The sequence below is a fragment of the Andrena cerasifolii genome, chromosome 10 (genome assembly GCF_050908995.1).
Source record: "Andrena cerasifolii isolate SP2316 chromosome 10, iyAndCera1_principal, whole genome shotgun sequence".
Classification (NCBI taxonomy): Eukaryota; Metazoa; Arthropoda; class Insecta; order Hymenoptera; family Andrenidae; genus Andrena; species Andrena cerasifolii.
The window spans coordinates 8,959,947-8,975,941 of record NC_135127.1 but is presented as its reverse complement, the minus strand read 5'-3'; the positions used below and the strand labels follow the sequence as shown (position 1 = coordinate 8,975,941).

The 15,995-nt window shown below is 48.6% G+C and overlaps 2 protein-coding genes across 5 annotated transcripts in view; one reads left to right on the top strand and one right to left on the bottom strand.

The window, feature by feature from the left end:
• Window positions 1–1,964, top strand: part of LOC143373676 (uncharacterized) — a 53,152-nt gene extending 51,188 nt beyond the window's left edge. For 3 of the 4 annotated variants that reach the window (XM_076821135.1, XM_076821138.1, XM_076821136.1), the window contains exon 9: window positions 103–1,964. In XM_076821135.1, the coding sequence (XP_076677250.1) occupies window positions 103–261 (159 nt within the window). In that variant the 3' untranslated portion in view covers window positions 262–1,964. The remainder of the gene's footprint in view (window positions 1–102) is intronic. The other variant, XM_076821137.1, reaches the window with a different exon arrangement.
• LOC143374200 (ionotropic receptor 93a-like) lies at window positions 903–15,574 on the bottom strand. Its single transcript, XM_076822135.1, has 22 exons — window positions 15,500–15,574; window positions 15,121–15,279; window positions 14,908–15,003; window positions 13,945–14,094; window positions 13,641–13,864; window positions 13,316–13,480; window positions 12,986–13,153; window positions 12,676–12,909; window positions 12,368–12,547; window positions 11,140–11,370; window positions 10,660–10,807; window positions 10,238–10,589; window positions 10,017–10,148; window positions 9,748–9,908; window positions 9,591–9,684; window positions 6,637–6,686; window positions 5,994–6,295; window positions 4,577–5,732; window positions 4,244–4,449; window positions 3,986–4,171; window positions 2,789–2,996; window positions 903–1,524 (listed from the first exon to the last, which is right to left on the bottom strand). The coding sequence occupies exons 1-22, from the start codon at window positions 15,501–15,503 to the stop codon at window positions 1,385–1,387; spliced, it is 4,746 nt and encodes a 1,581-aa protein (XP_076678250.1). The 5' UTR covers window positions 15,504–15,574; the 3' UTR covers window positions 903–1,384.
• Window positions 15,575–15,995: the final 421 nt, after the last annotated feature.

Genomic DNA, 15,995 nt, shown 5'->3' with positions numbered 1-15,995 from the left:
ATATTTTTCTCCAAAAAAGTTGGCACCCCTACCTGGTTCCCTTAGAAATAAACAGAACTGTAAGCCTGCCTTGTCTGACGATTTTTCGCGTTTGTACTTCAGGGAGACTCGGGCGGTCCTCTTCAAGTCAGAGGGAAGGACGGCCGTTACTTCCTAGCGGGCATCATATCCTGGGGGATCGGTTGCGCGGAGGCCAATTTACCAGGGGTCTGCACGAGGATCTCGAAGTTCGTCCCTTGGATCCTGAAGAACGTAACCTGACCCGGTTCCGCCCTCATCGTTCGCCACAGAATCTTCTTAACCAGCTCAGCGAGACGATTTCCCAGAGTCTCGCGCGAATGTCACTCTGCTCGTTTCCGCGAATTCTTAGAGGAGCTTTTCCAATGGGATGCAAGGAGCTTATACATGTAAATCACTGCCAAATAGTAAGACTTGGGGACCAGCGGTATTGTCCCTCGCTAAGAGAAATCGCGCGTCGAGGCGAGAGCTTCCATTGTCGGTGGAAGCTGATTTTCTACGGGCCAAGTCACGCGCCCGTTGAAGACAGCAAGGCGGAAAGGTGTCTTCTTCGTGGACGCTGATTTTTCGGAGGTCTCCAGAAACCTCCATCTCGAAGACTGCCGCTCAGGAAGCGAAGCCGCTTACAGAGACTCGCGAAGCGTCTCGTCTGCGAAACGCGCGCAGGATACCCGTCGGGGCGATCCCGAGGCGGGATCCCTGACCCATTGAGTAATACGCACGCAGTACTGTATTTATATATAAATATAAGTAAGATAATAATATATTTCTTCCCGTGCATAAGTGAGGAACTAATCGGCGCGTTATCAGGCGCGTTGCGTCACGCTTCTGCCACCCTGTACATGAATATATAAAGACAGAAAAGGATTAACGGAACAGCTGGCTTGATGTTGAAAAGACCAAAGTCTCTGACGATTTATTTTCAGTGGTACTCTGAGTTTCAGGCAGTTTCAACGGCAAGCCCGTCTCTTATTCACCACTTGTATAGCGGAGCCTGTAAAATGCTAAGTTCTTGCCCATCGCCTTTAGCAATCGAGGCTTATTAATCGAGGATTAAATTAAACACCCTTCCCTTTGCCCCTCTCTCTCTCTCTCTCTCTCTCACTCTCTCTCTGTCTCTCCCTCTATCCCTCTCTCTCTTTCTCTCCTTTATTTACAACACACGCATTTGTACAGAGACCATACATCGTGTACTTAAAAGATAGGTGCGTGCGAGCTAGGAATGGTCTAATAAATATAAATATATATATAATTGTTTATAGATAATAACGATATTTATAAGTATGTCAAATATACGTATGTTTATTATTACTACCGAAGATTCGCCCCACTGTCTTTCCCCCGCAGCGAGCTTGCGAACGAAGGTCTAAAGGATTCGCGAGTTCAGGGGATCGTTCACTCGGCCAGCGATCAAAGCCACCGAAGTTTCAGCGTCGACGATGAAGTAGAGAAAGGGATGAACGGCCGTGAATGGCACCGGTCCAGCTCTCTCGAATAATCCATTACCTGCGGGGACAGATCTTTGAAAAAAGTTTCTCCGAGGCTCGTTCCCTGGAAGGCCTTACTCAAGTATTCAAGTGCGAACGGGGGAATTTTAGTTCAGAGAACGGAACGGTTTTTACGATAAAGTCGACAGAGTACAGTAGCAAAGAGTAAAGATAAATTAGTGGAATAATTAATTTCTGGAAGAATCAGGGAGCTGACAGGCAGACGATATTTACGAGCATTCCCCGCAACGATTCAGGAATTCCTAGTAGGCATAACGGAGAGCAACCGCAAGGTCTTTTTATCCATTTCCCTCGGTGAGTCAGCCGCCGGATATCAGCGATTAAATCCAGCCAACTTTATAACAATACTGAGAATATTCTCCCGGTCCTGGCCACCGACAGTTACGATAAACCGGAACCGACGGTTCTTCGGCGACCGAGCGACGGATCAAGAGCTATTCGACATTTCCCAATCGAAGGTTACTTATCCAACGATTTACATAACTCCAAGAAACGAGTCAAAACTAAAGGAAGCTAATTGCAATTCTTCCAGCGGTTCGCGAGGGGCAAATTCATCCAGTCGCAAGCTCTGCGGTTCGCAGGAAATTGCAATGTCCCTCGAAGCGGACACCTCTGACGATTCTCGGGCCTTCGCAGACGTTTCCAATGTGCCAAGCGCCTCCGCAGAAAGGAGGATCATCGCGCGACCTCTTACCACGTTTGCTCGTGCGTGTAATTTCGGCAGGAACCATGCATTAAGATAGTCTCGACACCGAGGCACGTTTGCACCGTCGTGAACGACGATAATGACGCTTGCGTGGAGCGCTCGGAAGATGGCAAGAAGAAGGGGAAGACGAGATACGCGCCAGTAGTAATGGCCAGGCGTCGCCAGACACGGTTCATCGCGCACTTCGCCGAGTGACACTCTCGACGAATTGTAATTTCATACGATACCAGTGGAGATTGCGTCAGGCCAACACTCAATGGTCGATCGCTTCCTTTTCCCCTCTTTTAATCCGAGAAATCCTATCCCCCTTTTTTTTGTACTCTCGGGCTCAGAGTTTCTATAGAAACTCGACTCTTGAACCTCCTTTTATTCCCTTCAACGTGGGATGATCGCCTGTGTAATCGAAGGGATTTGAAACGCTTTTATAAAAGCCTGAAGGCTTTCAGAACGGAGGCTGAATATTTTCTCCGTCGCCGATGCTCGATTTCGTTCTTGTCTTTGGACGCGAAGGGAAAGGAAGAAGTGCAGTAGTACGTAGAAAGCGTAGAGCAGAAACCTGGATGATAGTATCGGTAATAGTCCCGTCGAGGTGGAACGATCAAGAGAGGATTCGACGACTCACGAGAGTGGGTTCTATCTGGTTTCATATAGTTCCTGATGTTCACCCCGATGCTCTGCTGTACGTCCCTCGCGTAAACTCCCAGATCTGGCGTCATCGGTGACAGGTCCGCAGCTCTTGGTTCGAACACGTCCACGATTCCCAGCTGCGAATCAAATCAGTCGAATTAATCGTCACTTGAAGTGTCTGTGTTAATAACAACCCTAACTCCTCACTGGAACCGTTTAGTAGCAGTGGCGGATTTAACAGGGCGGCTGATGAGCAGTTGCCACCTAAGTCCCTACACAGAAGGGCCCCGCAGGGACCAAAAAGAAAAAGTTGTGATTAGGTATCCAACTACTATATTTTTTCATACTACTATACTTGGCCCGCTTTAGTAAACTACCTCTTCATTTCTCCAAAAAATGGGTCCCTGCCCATAAGGCCCCCTAGAGCCCTATCTCAAAAAAAAATTATGATTTTAACCAAACATTATATTTTTTCTGTACTTCTACACTTGGTCCGTTTTTAGTAAATTAAAGAGGTAATTTCCTGAAAAATGGGCCTCTTAACGTCTGCCATCTGGGCCTTTTTTCTTAAATCCGCCACTGCTTAATAGGTACCGAGTTTCGCGAACCGATATTCGAAGATTGAAAGGAGTTCCAAATTCCAGAAAGCGGTCTGTTAAATTTAATATTCCTCGCTTCCTTCTGATGGTTCCAGTTTAGAGCCACTTATTCGCTAGCATTGTTGAGCGCCGGGACCGTTGATTGCCAGCGAAATCGTTCCGCGGAGCCCGTAACACTCGGTTAGAATGGTCACCTCTGAATTACGCCCATTAGAACAATTCCCATTTTTCGCACCCCCTCTTCCCTCCCGTCGAATTATCCTGAATTGCGTGTCGTCAAGGAAGCCACGTGTGCCGATATCTTTGTTCGTGGAAGGCAGCCGTGACGGGAAGCGGAAAGTGCACTCAAGATCGCGGGGCTAACGCGATTAAGTAATTAGGAGCTTAATGCCCGAGACTAATGGCGAAGTATCGAGAGTGGTGGGCACTGGAAAACACGATTCGGGCTCCGATGTCTGGCCCATTATAAATTCACTCGGCCGATCGCTTCTTTCTTGAGGCTGAAGGGACTTTCTCTAATGCTTTACCCTCTGGAGGAAGGACGTCAAGGTGACAAAGCCGCGCAACATGAACGACGGAATGGTGGCCCTGACCCAAGTGGCCTGCAACTGCTTCCTCAGCAACCTCAGCGACTTCCCGCCGAGATCCCTCGACAGTCGATACGTGTCCCGTCGGTCCGTGGACATTAACAGGAGAATATTATACCTGGGGTCCTGAAACGTGCAATTAAAACGTTTCCAAAGCTTTGCAACACGCTGACTTAGCCGTGATGAAAAAATTCTTACGTCAAGGGGAAACTCCAGGGCGACCGCGTGCAATGATGGGAAATAGGCGAAAGGTAGGACAGCAAAGTATCTGGAGGCTGTGACCGAGGAGACGTCGCAGCCGTTCACCAAAAACGATATCTCCGTCGAGTCCCTGACGGAAGCCTCCCCCAGGCTGGTAGAGTAGGGCTTCCAGATGCCCAGGTCTTGCATCCAGATGCCTTCGTCTGAAATTAGGCAGACAGTAGCGTAAAACCAAATGTTCCATTCAAGGGGGAATATCTTCGCGAGCATCATCGATCAAAATCGATCAGGATTCTACGACAAAAAATTCCAGGAAGCCTGCGACCGAACCTGGGTAACTGGAGAAGTATCCCCTGGAGCCTCTGAAGCTGCGCTTCCTGCGACTCATCGTATCGCTGGTAGTCGAGGGCACAGCGGTGGTCGACTGCCCATTCGACCCGGTTTCACCTGTAACCGTGGTCGTGCCCGGCAAATCGGTAGATCCCATCTCGCCCGGGGCCGTCTGATTGTCCGTTGAAACGGTATTCTGATCGGCAGGTGGTCCATTTGTCGATCCGCTGGTCGCCTCGTTCGCCTGCCGCGAGATCAGCGGACTCATCGAGGCCTCCGGGACGTTCATAGAAACTGCTGTGGTCATCGGCACGCCCGTAGGGGTCGCTGTCACCGTTGACGCGGTCATTAACGTGGTCGTTGACTCTGGCAGGGGAGTCGTGGACTCTGAGTCTTCTTCAGTCGCACTCGTCGAAGTTGGTGGAGTCAGAGTTGCTGGGGTAGTCGTCACAGTTGCTGGGGTAGTCGTCACTGTTGCTGAGGTAGTCGTCACAGTTGCTTCAGCTGTGCTCGCACTTTGAATTGTCGAGCTGACCATCGTCGTGGGTTGAACAGTACCTGCAGTAGTCGTCAGAGCTTCCTCTACCATCGTTGCAGGCATTTCTTCCGATAGAGTCGTAGACTGGCCAGGCGGAGCAACAGGTTCAGTGACGTCCATCAACACCGTGGCACCAAGGGTACTCTGCGTCAGCCTATCTTGCGTGTCAGCCGTGTTCAACGTCGTTTCGACAAGCTCAACTTGCGAAGTGGTCGACAGCCCCGCTTCACTCGTGCTTTCAGGAACCTGCATCGATTCCTGGGTGGTTACTGGCGTAGTAGCTTCATCCTGGGCGACTACTGGTGTAGCAGCTTCATCCTGGGCGACTACTGGTGTAGCAGCTTCATCCTGGGTGATTACCGGGGTAGTAGCTTCATCCTGGGTGATTACCGGGGTAGTAGCTTCATCCTGGGTCGACATCTCCGTCTCTGTCGCAGGTTGATCGGTCCCGGTACTCATCGTCGTCCCCTCTGACCCAGGAGTAGTTTCAGTGAACTCGTCGGGGACAGAGAGATCGAAGCCATAGAATCTCAAAACATCCTCGTACTCCCCGCGCAGTCTGGTGTACTCCTGATTAAGCGTCAAACCTCCCAGGAAGGCGTCAGGGTTTAGATACGTCTTGAAACACGAAAACGATTATTTTGCATGCTCGTGTCGCGGGTGGCGTTCGAAAAGCGCGCTGGACCGAGAGAGAAACCAGCACTTAAAGAAGAGAAATCGCGCGTTCAGGCCTCAAATTAGGCAGCAGTCCTCCCGTTGGACCGCGTCGTGGCAAATCTGCCGTGTCCCCTTAGCAGGAATCGGTTAATCGACAGGTTCGGATTACGCGGCGACGCACCATTTCGCGAGGCTCGTCCTCTATTCGTCCTCTATTCTTACCCTCAGTCTCCGATGGATATCCCGGAATCCGATCCTGGTGATGTCTCGGTCCCGTGGCAAGCCCAGGGCGTCCGCGATCTGCTGTCTCCCTCTGCCAGCCGAGCCCTCGTAGAGCGCTGCCAGGACAAAGCCAACCCCCGTCGGCGAGAATGCCACGTTCCCGTGGCTCGTGTATTGCTGCAGAATCCGCACAGCCAGGTCGTTAATTACATCCGTGATGATGTCGACCGGCCGATGGGGAACCGGTTGATACCAGCCGTCGAATCCCACGTTGTCGTAGCCGCGGACGAACACCGTCGACACTGGTCGAATATTTAAATCGAGGGATAGTCGAGTTTCCAAAGAACCGGGCGTGGGTACTTAATCTTCTACAGCGAGTGTTTTGAATGACGTGCTTAGGGTCCAGTGTAATAATACCGTGAAACGGAAAATTCTACGGTTGGGGCAGTAGATGAGGGAACCAGTGGCAATATGTGGCAACCAGAAATGAGTCAAGCATCATTCGCACAGTGGAGGTAATTAATATCTACTGTAAAATTATCTCGACAGCTCGAATGGGAGTTGAATGCTGAACAGAAGCTACGGGTTACTGTTTCCCTGATATTTTTCGACCAGGATACGAGCAACAGGCGAGAATACGTACGCAGCAGCAGGATCAGCCAGGACGTCCCCATTTCGATCTGGACCGAGTTGCTGGATCACTGTCGTAGGATCGATACGAATCGACTGACGCTCATGGAAGAGACGCTGCCCTGGGTTGGTTCGGTGCACCTGGAGGAATCGCGACACGCTGGGCGCGGGTACAGCCCGTGGCAGAGCTCTATTAGGATTAGTGTTAGTCGTTCGCGCTTCGCGTCGGAACTGGCTCGCGGATGGTGCACGCCGACCGCTCGAGGCCCTGCCGGCCACTCTTGGATTTTTTAAACGGCAAGGTCGTCAGGTAGATAAACCCGTGTCTATGTACGCCGTCATATCGCGCGCGCTCGCCCTTCCCTCCTTCTGCCCGCGGGTCCAAAGCTAGGGGTACAGGTTCCCTCGAGAACGGGAACCTCCGCGGAGAAGAGAGGAGTCTCTGGATCAATTATTTACCATTTAGAGGATAGAGAAAGACTTCAGGGGACTCGTTTTATTTTTTTGGAAACGCGCGCTGCTCCGGGTGTTTTGGGAGTGCTGGATTCGAAGGTAATGCTTGGGGTAGAATGGAGAATTTTTGGAACATAGCAGCAGATAATTTAACCCTTAGTGTCATAGTGTAACACCCGCGTTACACGAATTGAAAAAATTATGCGCGCCATTTGGGGACGTTTTCATGAACTTTAAAGCGTTACTTTACTGTTACCATAGGTAACAAGTGTCCTTAGGGCAGAAATACATTCGTAGAAATTCTACTGTGATATACTGTCTCGTATTGTTGATTGCAACTCTTAATTTCGCCAGGAGCACTGAAAGTACCAGGGAAATTCTAATTTTTCTCTCAATTATTCCGGATTCCCTTTGCGAATAAATTTGATGTCGAACATAATAATGCGTGTAACACTAGTGTAACATTCTGCAAACCGAGCACTGGCTTAACATTATAATACATAGGTACATTTATGCATGGTTTAACATTAGTGTCGTATCCGTATTTTTTCATTTATATAAAAAATTGCTACGCTAAGAATTTTTCGCTTATTTTTACGACGAAGCGTGGACAAAATGGACCGATAAGAATTTTTCTGAGTTAAATAAAAAAATCATGGCACTAAGGGTTATGTTTTATTCAAGGCGAATATAATTATGAGCGTGTAGCTTTCGGTAGTAGATCATTGAACCTTCGTCGGCAAAGTTAACGAGCTGCTGGCTCGAAGATGTGCCGCAGAAGCAACCTTTCTGCGTTCGCACACTTGCAATTCCCATTCTTCTGCCACTGTGATCTTAATAAAGTAACTAGTTGTGGCAACTTCCAGCGTAACGTAACAAGACGCAACTGAATCATACGCGTCATAAGTCTTGCTCAATGTGCGTTTGTCGCTCTCTTCCACGACGCTGCGAACCTTGTTAGACACCTCGTCTTAAGGAGGGATTGCGCCTTGTTGGGCTGAAAAATAGGTAATGCTTTGTGAATTTTTTGTACGAAAACGGCGCGACAAATTAATCCGAGGTTTTTCAGGCTGTTTTATTGTATCTTGAGCTATTGTTCTGAATTTTTGTGTCACAGTGAAAGAAAAAGTGCTGACTGAGAGCGCTGAAGAAAATCGGGTGGCGTTGACGGAAAGTACTGTAAGAGTTATCTGAAACACAAAAAGGAAAAGAGATTCTTAATCTATATGAATGTGGCTATCTGTGGTGATAAATTTATTACCGTATCTGTTACGGTTCCTTTTTTATTTAAAGAAGTTTCCCCGATTTTGGGGCAAAAACTTTTTTAGACACAAATCAGGACGTTTCATCTTCTTCAAAAAGCTGCCACTTTAACATTTTTTTTTCCTGATGCATCTACTACTGCAGATAGCCACATTCATATAGATTAAGAATCTCTTTTCCTTCTTATGTTTCAGATAACCCTTACAATACTTTCCGTCACCGCCAGGACCACCCCATTATTTTTCAACGCTCTCCGTTCTTTTTCACTGTCACACAAAAATTCAGAACAATAGTCCAAGATACAATAAAGCAGCCTGCCAAATCTCAAATTAATTTGTCGAAGCGTTTTTGCACAAAAAATTACCCATTCCTCGGCCCAACAAGGCGCGATCGCCCCTTAACTTCGCCAACCGCAAGTGTTTTAATTTTGAAGGGCTTGCGCTTGCCCACGAAGCTCAGCAAAGCTTCGATCCTCGCTATTCTCGCTCCAAACCTAGTTTCAGCAATGAGCGAAACTTCCAAGGATATATTTATCCCTACCATTCAGAAATTGAACTGACAACAGCCTGATCTTTATCTACCGGTGCCACAAGCTCCGACAATTTCTGCTACCATTCACGTGCACGTGAAGGTTCCAGCCATTCAAGATATCTCTACGCCAGCAGACATCCGTCACGAGAAGGATCGAACGTTGCGTGGATATCCATGCAATATCCGGTGCCGTCCATTACCCGCAAATTAGACGTTCGTGATGGTGATTGTAATTCCCGAAAGGCCGCAGGCTATCGTTTAACTCTTTCGCCAGAGAGGAACCACTTCGCGCCTGTTTGGCATCGCAGCAGATTATCGTTGAAAAAGAAAAACGGACCACGGTACAGCTGTGCGAGATTCTCATTGTGCCGTTCACCGTTTCAGCGACGATCGACAGGGGGGAAAGGGAACGCTGGGTCCAAAGAAGCCACGGGGCTCTGATTGAGCAACGATTTTAGGCCTTCCGGTGGCGTCGACCGGTGCCAAGAACGGTTTTTTGTCAAGCCAACCGAAAAGGGGAGAAGCGCTAATTGCGGGAGATCGGCAGGCGGGAAAGGGACGCGGTGCTGCCGAGGTGGAGGGAATAAACGCGCGAGTGGCATAGTGTGGGACTGGTTCGTTTATTCGAGGAGAAATCGCGCGAGTTCTCCGGCGGGGAGCTGGTGAGAAGAGAGAAAACAATTTGCATGGCTATGCTCGCGCCCTAGGGACGGGGCTCACGAGACGAACGGCCGAATCAGTTTCCGCTCCTTGGATATCTTTCGCCTGTTCCAGTAGAACTCGAGGAACAAGAAGAGGAAGGCCAGCGTCACTCCTGAAACGTTGAAAGTCGATGATCGATCGCTGTTATCCCTCGGCGGGCGAGGAAGGGCGTTACCTATGAAAAGAACGAAGAATATTCCTTGCATATCGGCGACGTTCACCTTCCTCTTATTCACCGCCTGATTGCTCCCTGCCACCTCCCAGCACTTGTCCTTCATCGGCATCCTTTCAGAGATCCACTTGTGCATCAGCCCCGACTCGTGCATTCGGTGCAGCCTGCATTGCAAATTAGTTTCTTATCCACTGCAGAGCCACGCACCTTTCAGAGTACCGTCACACTGTTGCAAGACGAGTTTCAGCCGCGGAGATTATCGCGCAACTCACTCCGCGTTAATGATAGGCAAATAGGGGCTCCCTTGCGGCATGATCATCGCGATCGGCTCGTCCAGGAACTCGTCCCCGCTCAGGGAGAAGTGGCAGCCTCCGGTTAGCAGCAAATCCTTCCTCATCAGGAACCTATTCCCATACACCTGTTAATACCGGTCCTCTCTCCCCGCCACGGACCATCAGAGTCGAGAGGCAAGCTCGAAACTAGTAATAGACACCTGAGGGAGCTCCTCCAGTCGATCAGAGCATGCTTCCCTTCCTTCACGCGGTCCACCAGGTCCACCCTTTCCGTGTCGTTGTGCCTCTCCGCGCGGGACAGTAGGATCTGATACTTCTGCTCGTCCGAATTGCGCAGGTACGTCTCTAGGAAGCTGCCGTTAGGGAAACCCCAGGTAACCCCGTCCCTTCGCGAGATCAGCTCCTCCACGGTGAGGATGGACACGTCCATCCTTGGGAATGTTAAAAAAGCGACCAAACTGCCGGAGTACGTGGCTACCAGGACCATCACAACCATCCACCAGGCGCCGATCAGAATGCGCGCGCTGTCGGACTGCGGTAGGTACATGCCTCCTGCAATTTTGTCACACGATGAGATGTGATTGCGGGTCGTTGAATTTTGACGGGGACCACGAAGTCGTACCTTGCTGAAGAAGCGCCCCGTACACGTACCACACGCACTGCCAGGAGGAGTTCAGGCCCGAGGTCTTCGTGCTGAACGGACTGTACTTGTGAACCAGGTACAGAATCGGACCCATTATGATAATGGACACGGCCAGGAAGGCCCAGGTCTAAAAGCCAGGCAAAGGGCCGCGCGTTAGAGGTATGCGAGAGCTGAGAATACCGAGCTGAACGGACGATCTTTAACAGTTCCGTGTCATTATGCGCCATTACGCGGTGGAATGCGGGGAACATTAGCGAGAGCTCTGGGAGTCAGGATGAGATACCTCTGCAGCCTTTGCGTAACAGCGTCGATTAATTCTTGTCGCTGTGCAGCAAGTGCGGCGGGATCTACGATTCCATTTGGTTATTTAATTTCGTCCTCGGAACTCGGTTCGGTGGCTTTAAGTCGAGGGGGGGTCAAAGTATTCGAGGAAGAACAGCTCGTGGAGCAAGGGCGAACCTCTTTGGTGAACGGGGAGGCGAACAGAAGTACCCTGGACAGCTGTCTGGGCCTGGACGTCAGGAAGCTGTAGGTCTGCACGAAGATAGGCACCGTGAAATTGATCGTGTCCTTCCCGTATTCGTTGACGGTGTACGCGCAGGCGGCCAGCAGCACTTTCTTCTCGTGGACCAGGCTGATCACTTCGCGCGGCACGTTCCGCGTGTTCGACATCTTCATGTCCTTAACTTTCTGTGTGAGAGCATGATCGATCGATACGGGGGTGAAGTAGGCCCGGCTCGTACCTGGGGCGCGAAGTTGAAAAGGGGCGCAAAATGGTATTTTCATTGTTGGTGTTTTTTAAAACAGAGTTTTACATGAAATATTACAAGTTGTACTATAAATGAAAGTTCAGAGTGAGATCATCGAAAAACTGAAATAAAGGGTAGAAGTTAGCAAGTTCGCCTAGGGCGCAGAAAGGGCCGAGCCTGGGGCGAAGGGTGGAAGGCAGAGGAACAAGCGTCCTTAAGGGGCTGTTCCGGTCTAGAGCCCATAAAAATAGGTGATCTTTAGGAATTAATTAAAGGAAAACTACTACATATAATTTAATGGGACTTTCTTCATTGAATTAAGGATGTCTTAAACTATATAAATATGTTTTTTGTTTTATAATTATTCATTGCGGACGGCACTGGGGAGTCGTTAAAGTAGAGGCGTCAAAAAATTCATCCAAAACGGTGGAACCTGTAGCACCTAAACCATTAGTCTGAAGTAAAAAGCAATGCCAGAGTATTAAAGGGCGTGAAACTCGCTCGTGGACTGACCAGAATAAATTACAGAAAATTACATTTTTTGAGAAAATAACGGCACTTGAAGTTTGAAATCACTTTTTCCCCTATTCTTCGTCCTTTCAACGCCTTTAAAAATCACAAATTTTTATTTTTTTGAATTTTTACTGGTCTCTCCACGAGCCAGTAGTATATTCTTCAAAATAAAAAAAGTTTCAGTCGAATCGGATAATAACTTTTGGAGATACAGGTTCTACCGATTTTGAGAACACGCGTTCAAACTTTTACATGAGTGCCGAGTGTTACCCATGCATTTTCCGCTACTCAAATGCCTATAACTTCGTGAATTTTACGAACTTCAAAAAACCCTTTTAAACACGTATTCCTAGAAGTTTGAACATTCGAAAAATGAATTTAAAAAAATCGATTTTTAGACCGGAACCTCCGCTTAAACTCCTTACCTCTCCCAGCTTGAAGAACCGAGAAGTGTTCCAGGTCCCCGACTCCTTGTCCACGTTCGGGGTGATCACGGTGTACGTGAAGTTCAGTTTCTGGCTCAGATACCTGACCACGTCGAACACCAGGCCCTCGTACCTTTTCTCGCCGGCGCTGCTCACGGAGATGATCTGCCACGGTGGATTCTAAAAACAACGAGCATTGACACTGAACCGTGGATGAAGGTAATGGCGCGGAATTTCTAGTGGAAGCCTTAACTTCTGCTATCGTTCCTCGTGGTCCCTCCTCCAAGGAGGCAAGTGTTTGTACCCACCTGGTAGGTCGTGATCGGTAAAACGACGCCTCGAAATCCGTGCGCGATGTGGGGGAAAAGGACGTCCGTCAAATTGCCACCGAATCCAGGCGTCCAGGTTCCTATGTCGAGGAGATGCGCCACGTTCTCATCGTGGGAGAAGAAGTTTCCCCAAGTTATGGACGAGGAGAACTTCCACAGCAGGCACCTCCCGCAGACAGTTTCCGAGGCAAATGCACGTCGGGCAAGATGTGCCTGAGAAGAAGGCAGTATCTACCGGTAACACCGAGGAAAGCACGAAGTTAGTCGCCCTTCGGCGTAATCTACTGACTCGGATGTTCTTCAGGATCTGCCGTCGCCTCTCGCGCTTGAACATCCTGACGATCTCGTAGTCCTCGTCGCCGACTCTCTTCAGCAACTCGATCTCGTTCATCAGAGAGTACTCTAGGGCTCCGGCTAGTGCTTGAATCAGTTCCTTCACGTAGCACGTTAGGTTTGCCTGAAGTCAGAGCCTTTCAACAATTAGATGTCACATTTAAGAGTACTTAGGCTCGCAGAGACAGGCAGCATCGCGAGTGCAAGATTACAGTGGAACTAGTTACAGCCTTGCGGCAAATAGAGGCGAGGAGCTGTCGGTTATCTAAGAACATTCGATTATTACTTCGCAGACGGAGTCGATATCGGTCGCGTTGTACATGAAGGCCACGTTTCCTCCTTCGGCCAAAAAGTCAACGAAGGTGGACATGTTGAACACGTTCTCTGCCTCGCTGTCGGTGACGACGTACAACCACTGGCTGCCCGGGTCCACCATGTTCAAGGACCTTGCCTGCAGGATGCAGATAGGGAGGAAATGAAATTTTCAAGTAGCCCTTGAATCATTAAAATGCTGTCTCCAAGGTCTCCTGGAACCTCCGTCACTCAGTCAACCGATGCGAGACGAATTGGATCGCGAGCCAAGCAATGATCTTCGGAATAATAATAATCACCACTTCCATGACGTCCGCGACCATGTCGACAGTGGCGATCACCAGGAAGCAGTGGCCCAGCTGCTCCACGCGGAAACCGCTCAGCACGCTCTTCACCGAGCCCTTCCTGCTGATCTGGTTGTCGTCGTGCTTCAGCGTGAAGATCGATCTGGAGATGAGATTCAGGCTCTTGTTCGGCAGTTTGTCCGATATCGCCTTCAACACCCTGCTGATCGTATCCCTCTCTGAAACGTAGCGCGAGCTAGGTTTAGATACAGAAGGATGTTGTTACGCGGTTATCGGGGCCAGCGGCTCGTTTCATCACCGAACGTATCGTCGTGGAGGATGTTGATCATGTTCCAGGACAGAACGTTCATCATCCTTAGGTCGAGGAAAATCTGGGACAGTTCGTCGCCCGGGACGACCAGGGGAACGCTGATGCCATCAGTGTCTGGTATTCTGGGGCAGTCTGGATCTTGAACAGAGAGGAATCGGTAGCTGTGTGTTCGCAGGTTTCCCTAATTCTCTAATACGCTTCTACAAAAGTCCGTTCATAAGTTTACTTTGAATTAACACTGAATAGGAAACTTTTATAATGATAAGACAGCAGGCAACTGTGAAGATACTTAGAACCGGAGCTCGAAAGAGTTTTGGGACTCTTCAATAGGTTCTATTTGAAACGTGGACCGTGGAACTTTTTTAAAAATGTTCTCACATTAGAAGTTCCCGTGAGAACTGATACAAGTTCTAGTTGGAATGGAGCTTATAAAATATAAAAATAAAAAAATCTCTATAACAGGAACAGATACTTTGTTCGTCAATATTAAAACAAAGTTCTGAATCGTTGTAACAAATTCTGAATACTATTCGATGAATAGTGCTACAACAATAGTAAATAATTATTACAGTCGAATTGATATTCTGAATGTGTTATCTATTTGTAATATTTACCTACGCAGATAATTTCTACGCAGATATTATAGAATTTTTGTTAGAATTATTAAGCAAAACTAAGCAGTACCTAATAGTTTTGTGCTTTTCTTCATCTTATGGAACCTTTTTTAATAAAATATCTGTTCCATGAGAACACTGTCTAAAGAAGTTCCTAAGGGTAACATTTCTTTCAATAAAAATTCCACAGGACCAGATATCTTCTCAAACGAAACATATATGTTCTAACAGAATGTCTTTAAAAATAAGTGCTCCAGAACTTTTTCGATCCCTGCTTGGAACATTATAGATATTCCGAGAGCAAGTGGACGTCTTATCACTCGCTGCAGCAGCGTACCTGTTATCGCCAGGTGCGTGAGCTCCTCCTTCCGCGCAGCCTCGTGCAGCCGCCAAGTAACGTAGCATGTCGCGATAGATAGAAGCACCGTGTAATCTTGGTGCACGTGTCGAGCATAGGCGAGAAGAGGGTTTAACGACGACGATTAATTAGACTCAGGCTCGATCGATCTTCCGATTTGCCATCGAGACTTTTGCCCGTCCGTTCGCTTACCTTGCCGCAGATTGACGTTTGCCCCGCGGAGAACTTGAACGACGATACCACCTACGTGCATCTCCCGCTTCACGATGTCCGTGATCAGGTCGAGTATCGACTCCATGCTGCTTCGGTATTCCTCTTTGGTACCGAACAAACTCTTGTCGATGACCACCGCTGCGGAGATAGATTCCCCTTGTCATTTGACTGCGTCGGATTTTTAGGGCAAGCTCTTCGAGGGTGTATCAGTTGTGATCAAAGGATAAGCTTTGAAAGTGGGGCAATTTTTGATGTGCGTAGATTAACGTTCTCTTTTTTTTTTTAGAACTTCCTCGATTTATCCTTGGCTGCAACTGACACCACCCCTTATCCCCATTTTCGAGAAGATGAAATTTACCCATCGTCGCGTTCGAGCCTATCAACGAAGGAAAAGCGTTGAAACTATTCCCATAGCTGACGCTCCATAGAAGAAGCAAGGCAGATATCATTTCTATCGGTGGCCGGAATAACACTGCGCCGTATTGTTCGGGAGGATATATAACCGAGGACACCGCTGAATAATGTAGCACTTCATTAGTTTGACCAATCCGTTATTACAACTTCGTTAGGAGGCAATCACGGGCGGAGTGTGCCCGGCCAGGGCTAATGTAACTCGATGCACCGCGAATCGCAGGAAAGGTCAGTTCTTTAATAACTTATTACAGAACGATCGAATCCCCGTGGAATTGGAACAGGACGTCTTGCTTAGTCTAGTTGCGTGTACTTCCCAGCCAGCTGCGAATCGGCCTCGGAGTTTTTAATACTTCAGCACGTAGTTGCAGCGTGGAGGAAAAAGAAAAAAAAAGCGTGGAAAGTGCGAGGCTTGAAATGAAAAGTCAAATGCGTTCTAGGAG